Source organism: Thamnophis sirtalis, unplaced genomic scaffold (genome assembly GCF_051295495.1).
Source record: "Thamnophis sirtalis isolate CommonGarterSnake01/CBP01778 unplaced genomic scaffold, rThaSir2_p1.2 scaffold_13, whole genome shotgun sequence".
Classification (NCBI taxonomy): Eukaryota; Metazoa; Chordata; class Lepidosauria; order Squamata; family Natricidae; genus Thamnophis; species Thamnophis sirtalis.
In genome coordinates, this window is record NW_028261393.1 from 19,012,279 (window position 1) to 19,019,496 (window position 7,218).

At 43.3% G+C, this 7,218-nt stretch overlaps 1 protein-coding gene across 3 annotated transcripts in view; it reads right to left on the reverse strand.

Annotated features, from left to right (window-relative positions):
• CNKSR1 (connector enhancer of kinase suppressor of Ras 1) overlaps nucleotides 1-4,426 on the reverse strand; it is a 39,065-nt gene extending 34,639 nt beyond the window's left edge. For all 3 annotated transcript variants that reach the window (XM_087727065.1, XM_087727064.1, XM_087727063.1), the window contains exons 1-3: nucleotides 4,277-4,426; nucleotides 1,102-1,259; nucleotides 552-754 (exon numbers count right to left, since the gene is read on the reverse strand). In XM_087727065.1, the coding sequence (XP_087583191.1) occupies nucleotides 552-754; nucleotides 1,102-1,259; nucleotides 4,277-4,328 (413 nt within the window). In that variant the 5' untranslated portion in view covers nucleotides 4,329-4,426. The remainder of the gene's footprint in view (nucleotides 1-551; nucleotides 755-1,101; nucleotides 1,260-4,276) is intronic.
• Between the last annotated feature and the right edge of the window lie 2,792 nt (nucleotides 4,427-7,218).

Genomic DNA, 7,218 nt, shown 5'->3' on the forward strand with positions numbered 1-7,218 from the left:
CTATTTTTCTACTTGCATTTTTTACATGCTTTCGAACTGCTAGATTTGGCAGAAGCTGGGATGAGTAATGGGAGCTCACTCTGTTATGTGGTGCTAGGGATTCGAGCTGCTGACCTTTCTCATTGACAATCTCAGCATCTCAGCATCTTAGCCACTGAACCACCTACCCACCCTACACCCTTCCCACAATGGTGGGATTCAAATAATTTAACAACCGGTTCTCTGCCCTAATGATCAGTTGGGTAGGCGTGGCTCATTAGTCATGCGACCATGTGGGCGTGGCCAGCTCAACGTCACTCAGGTCGATGGGCGCTTCGCCTTAGCTGTTACAATGTAATAAGAGTTAACTGGAGAGGCAGTTTCTGTAAGCAGGGCAATAAAGATTAGGCTAGAAACAACGCCATAATGTTTCCTTCCTGACATCCTTACAGGATTAGCCCTGTAAAGTGGTTGTGGGGGGGATTTCTTCCAACAACTGGTTCCCCCGAATAGGCGAGAACTGGCTGAATCCTACCATTGCCTTCCCAGCATCTAAGCAAATAGGTGAGTACCTGTTCAGCCATAAAAAGAGGCCTTTAGCAGCACTGATCAGCTCCACCACAGATGCCAGGAGATCTACGCTGGACTTTTCAGTAGCCGCTCCGTGATAAGTGCTCACTTTCCTGCGACTCAGAATGCAGACCTCGATCGTCCGAATGATCCCTTGCAGCTTCTCGGTGAGTGTCCTCAGGTTGGAGGTGGTCAGCTCATAGTTCTACAGAGAGGAGTACACAGGCCCAGATATTGTGTAAGGAAAGCAACTTTTCACCTTTTCTCTACCAAAGCTCATCGGTGGTATTCTACTGGTTCAGACCGGTTTGCCCGAATCGGTAGCAGAAATCGTGACTGGCCACACCCACCTGCCCCAGCTCTACGGCATCCCATTTAGGCCACCCCCCTTTTTTTTTTGCCAAAAGCGCAATCACAGAAGGCTGTGCGCATGCACAGAGGTGGGCTCACATTTGCAAACCAGTAGGGAAGGTAAGTGAATATCACCCCTGCCAAAGCTATCGTCCATCCACATTGAGGGTTCACCGGGATTTGTTTTCCGTAGGCACTCACCAAGACACAAAGCTGTTCCACAGCTTCCAGGAGGAGCTCCTGGTGGCCGATGCAGCTCACGCCTAGATTCTCCAAATCCCGATAGGATAACCTGAGCAGCCTCTTCCCGGTCAACTCCCATGTCTCCACGGGGTAAGCTTGTAATGCTGGATCCAAACCTAAACAGAGGATGCAAAGCAAGTGATTTCCTGGATTTCATCAAACTGGTCCAAACCTTTTGAGAAGAACCGTAGCTTAGATCAGGGGTCTCCAACCTTGGCAACTTTAAGCCTTGTCGGCTTCCACTCCCAGAGTTCGCTCCCAGAGTGAAGCTGGCTGAGGAATTCTGGGAGTTGAAGTCCACAAGTCTTAAAGTTGCCAAGGTTGGAGACTCCTGGCTTAGGTCATCACACACCTTGCCTCAAAAAGTAGCCAGCTACAATCCCTGCAGTAACAGGTGGTCCTCAACTTACAACACAATTGAGCCCCCAAATTGCCATGGCTAAGCAAGACCATTGTTAAGTTGCATCCCATTTTACCATCCCTATCTTTTTGCCACTGTTGTTAACTGCAGTTGTTAAGTGAATCATGCAGTTGTTAAGTGAATCATGCAGTTGTTAAGTGAATCATGCAGTTGTTAAGTAAGCATGGCTTTCCCCACTGACTTAGGTTGTCAAAAGATGGCTGGGAAGGTTACAAATGGTGATCACATGACCCCGGGACAGTTCAACTGTTATAAATATATGCCAGTTGCCAAGTGCCCAAATTTTGATCACATGACTATGAAGATGATGCAGCGGTCGTAAATGTGAAAACTGGTCCTCAGTCACTGGGGCCACTAATCAAATAATGTAAACTGAGGACTATCTGCTCAATTTCCCCCTTTCTCTTTAAATGTCACTTCTCAGTTTGAAAATTGCTTGGGGTTGTTTTAAGACCATCATTGCTTCTACTTGCCCCACCAAATCTAGCAGAGAGGACCTGATAGGAATGACAGCAATCAGGCTGAGAATAGGAATAGGAATATTGGCCAAGTGTGACAGGACACACAAGGAATTTATCTCCGGTGCATAAGCTGTGAATATACACTTAAGCAACAAAGTGATAGGTCATAGATCATAAATTATAGTCGCAATCATTAATCGTATGATACAAACAACAAGTGATAAATCATATGATACCAATAGGAGAAGATAGTAGGAAAGATGAGAAAGGATGAGAAGGATAATAGCTATATAGCCTACAACATAGAATAAGGAGAATTTTTCTGAGTGAGAACAATCACCAATGGAACAGAAGTTGCCTTTGGAAGTTGTGGGAGCTTCATCACTGGAAGCTTTCAAGAAAAGATTGGACTGCCATTTGTCAGAAATGGTCTCCTACTTGGACATGGGGTTGGACTACATGACCTACAAGGACCCTTCTAACTTTCTTTGGCCACAACAACCATCATTTGTCATTTCTATGTTAGAAAATGTTCAATAGACTACTCAGAAATGTTCACAGGGTGCATGGTCAAAAAAGTCAAGGTAATGGCCATGATGTTGCATTTGAAGCTCCTCTTGATATGTGCCCATAAAAACTTTGCCCTTTCAAGGTGGCTATTTTGACTTTTTTTCACCATACCCTACAGACACTGCCATCACTTGAAAGACAATTTGCAAGCCCCTGAGCCAAACTCTAACAGCTGCATGAAGGCCTGATTCACTGCTGGACATCAAGATCTTATAGATCAGAGTTTCCCAAAATTGGAGGCTTTAAGGTGGGGAGTTGGTGGGGAGTTCTGGGTGTTGAAGTCCACAGGTCTTAAACTTGCCAGACTGCATTAGACTGATGGACGGAATGAGAACAACTTTCGCTGTTGAAACAACAACAGCGATAGTTTCATTCTATCATTAGCCAAGGCAGAGAGATAGTTTTACATCATTGTTTCTGCCCTATTTGAATGCACTTGATGATTTAGATTGCTGGTTTAATAAGATTTGCAGTTTTAAATTAGCTGAGTTTGTGCTTGAGCCATGGGGAGGGTGGGGCAGAACAAGCTTTTTTTCCTTGAGACAGCAAAGAATGACTGGCAATAAATAACAGTATATTGAGGATAATAGAATGTGGCAGATGACATATAAAAGCCACCTAAGCATGGTGCTAAATGCATATATACGCACATATTGCATATACATACCCCTAGGTGTTATGTTTATATATCCTTCCTCTGAACGCTCAAGGGACTTTTATTTGATCTTCCCAACAATGTGGTGTAGGTTGTGAGGTGCCAAGCGCGGAGTGAATCTTAGCCTCCTCAGTCCTAATTCAATATTGTAAACGCATGGGATGGGATGGGGTGGGGTGAGGTGGGGGTCAGAGTGGTGGATATAATACCTTGGTCCTCATAAGGATATTGAAGAGAGCAAGCATCACCAATCCACCAGCCCATTCAGAGCTGCCCATGTTCTTTTAAATCTAATCTAATTCTCTTGCAGATTTAAAGTTTAGAGAGGGAGAAAGAGAGAGAGAGAGAGAGAGAGAGAGAGAGAGACAGAAAGAGGGGGAGAGAGAAAGAGAGAGAGAGACAAAGAGAGAAAGGGAGAGAGAGATACGGAGAGAGACAAAGAGAAAGAGATACAGAGAGACAGAAACAGAGAGAGAGAGAGAGAGAGAGAGAGACAAAGAGAGAGAGGGAGAAAGAGAGAGATACAGAGAGGGGGGAGAGGGAGAAAGAGAGAGAAAGCTACAGAGAGGGAGGGAGAGTGATACACACATAGAGAGGGGGGGCGAGAGGGAGAGGGAGAGAAGCGCTGTGTTTAAGGAGTTGAAAAGAAACAAGGAACAAGGTGGGGTGGGGGTTTGTCACCCCCAAATGTGTAAAGCTCCTCTTCCCCAGCCGGCATCGCATCAATACCTGAAACGATCAACTACATTTGGACACTAACTAGCCTCCCTTCCCGAACCCAGCTGGGCAGGACCAACCTTGCCCTCCGCAGGAATGCAGGGGGCACCTGACTCCGGTTGCCATCCCGTCCCTGGCAGGTGGGTTCCTCTCACCTGGGGCCGCAAGGGGGTTAGGCACAGAAGGGTCGGAGCGAGTCTTATTGAAGCCCACCTTTTGGGGGGGGAGGGAGCCCTAATCCATCCACCCACCCACCCCGGAAAGCCCGGCAGGTCCTGCCGCCGCCGCCGCCGCCGCCCCCCCCCCTACCTCGGATCCAAGCCAGCACTGTCTGGGAAGTCCAGCGAGAGACAGGCTCCATACTCGGGCCCCGGGCTCGGGCCCTCCCTTCTGTTCCGGCTAGAGGCTTCCGCGTTGGGAGAATCGGGGCGAGCGCCCGAGACGAACCTGCCCGTTCCAACAGGTAGTCGTCAGACGGCTGGCTGGTTGGCCCAACCTTCTGTCAATCACGGGAAACACCCGCCCACTTGTCTCTCTCTTACAAGAGATAGTAGTAGTTGGTTTATTTTTTTTTAATAAAAAAAAGCTGGACTTGAAATTATTTAGTTTTTTAGGGGGGGCTTGCCCTCTTTATATGAAGCCCCCCTCCCTTCGCCAACACTCAAATGCGCATAATTTCAGGCGACTCAGGTGATGCTCCTGCTCTGCTTTCCAAACAGCCCAACAAACAAACACACACATACACCTCTGCACGCACCTTGCTGGACTTTTCGGGACGGGGGGAGCCAGATGCTCAACTTAAAGTTGAGGCTGCCTTAAAGGATTAGGCAACGACGGCGGTGATCTTAAGCGCCCTTCGAGAGGGAGAGAAATTCCGCAATAATCAAAACCGTTTTCCACTACATTTTCCCAGGAGTTGAGCTTTTAGTAAATCTGGGCTAGTTCTGCAGCCAGAAGGGGTAGAATTGCTTATATTTTTCTTTCCAAAAAATTCTTTTATATATATATATATATATATTATTTTTTTAAAAAATATGAACATTCCATCTTCCTTAAACAGTGTGTCCTCTGAGTATAAATATCTCTGTGCAATAACCATCACAATTTACAACATCATTCACATTAGTATTAATTTTCTAATCTTAGAATTATGGTATATGAAACAGTTGAACATAGTAAAATCTTTTCATTTTTCACTCTTAACTTATCTTCTAATAAAACGCATTAATAATATTTAATATAATAATCCTTATCATAATATTAACAATTAGCATACTAATTATATCTTTATCTTAACATATTTTCTATTCTTCTTTAATATCCTTTTATTTCCAACTTCCATTTTTATTCTCTCTAACCATTGATAAAATGACTCCCATACCATATAATATTCAGTTTGTTCTTTCTCCTTAATTGCCAGCATTAATCTGTTCATTTCTGCACATTCTAATATTTTCCTAATCACCTTCTTGTCAGTAGGGATCTCTTCACTTTTTCAGTGTTGTGCAAATACAATTCTAGCTGTGGTTAATATATGAATAATTAAATATGTGTTCTCTTTACGATAAGTTTCAGGTAAAATCCCCAACAGGAATATTTCTGGTTTTAAATCAATGTGTTGTTTTATCATCTTTTCCAGCCATGGATGTATTTTTGTCCAATATTTTTTTGCTTCTACACATGCCCCCACATATGATAATAAGACCTAGGTATATGGTGGCACTTCCAACATTTAGCTGACTTATCTTTAAACATCTTTGCCAACCTCGCTGGTGCAAGATGCCTTCTATAAAACATCTGATACAAATTTTATTTATATGCAATTGACATCGTTCATTTATAATTCCTATCCTACAGTCTCAGCCTTTTGTCTAGTTCGATTGTGTGACCATTTTTCCCCCATGCTATCATTGTCTCCTTTACTTGTTTGTCTTCCAATTTTATACCCAGTAGGTAACTGTACAGTTTCTTTATCAATCTTTCTTCTGTTCCTGTTAGTATCTTATCTAATTCGATTAATTCTTTATTAAAAAACCATATGATTTGGCATCTTTCTCTACAATAGAATATCTGGAATGAATCTGCACTTGTGAATACCATGCCATATCGATCCCTTATTCATGTAGTTCTTGTTTGGTTTTGAGTTCTCCCTTTTCATTCAAGATATCTTTGAAAAGAAGGACTAGGGGAGACATGATAGCAGTGTTCCAAGATCTCAGGGGTTGCCACAAAGAAGAGGGAGTCAAACTATTCTCCAGGGCACCTGAGTGTAGAACAAGAAGCAATGGGTGGAAACTCGTCAAGGAGAGAAGCAACTTAGAACTGAGGAGAAATTTCCTGACAGTTAGAACAATTAATCAGTGGAACACAAGTTGCCTCCAGAAGTTGTGAATGCCCCAACACTGGAAGTCTTTAAGAAGATGTTGGATAGCCATTTGTCTGAGATGGTATAGGGTTTCCTGCCTAGGCAGGGGGTTGGACTAGAAGACCTCCAAGGTCCCTTCCAACTCTGCTATTGTACTGTATTATTGTATTATATCTAACAATATTTCCCATGTTGATAACATTTGGGTGAATCAGTGTTTCCATTGTTGAAAGCCAAACGGGTATCCTCAAATAATGTGCTCTTTAATTTTTTCTTATACTAACATTAATGCATTTCTTATATAATGTCTCTGAAAGTAACCATGTACCTTATTTTTTCCCATACCACAAGAAGGCATGCCAACCTAATTGCAGGTCATGTCCTTCCAAAGTCAGCAGTCTTATGTGTCTTAATAAAATCCTTTCTTTCATCCACGTTAATACTGCGGCCTGATAATACAATCCCCCCCCCTCCAAAATCATACATACATACAGAGAGGATTATAAAAATTGTAAATAATTATGTGTGTAAATGTAAATATGCACATGTTTCTATAATTCCAAAAATCCAATTACGTGTATCCTGTTGCAAAATGTGGTCTAAATGCTAAAACAGATTTGATGCAGTATAAAAAGGAAACTCCTTTCCTCAATCCATCAATCACTCCCAAACTTCAGGAGGAAACAATAACCCAGATGATTCCAGCTGGTCAGTCCCTTCCAGGTAGGCCAGGTGAGGAAACTGGCTCTCCAAAGTTTGACTAGCAGTGTAATAGGCTATACAGTAACAGAATCTTGAAAGCCTGACTGTGTTTTTCCTTCTCTCCCTCTAATCTCCTGGAGAATGCGGGTGGAGCCAATCTGAGTTCCTTCCTAGGGTTTGATTT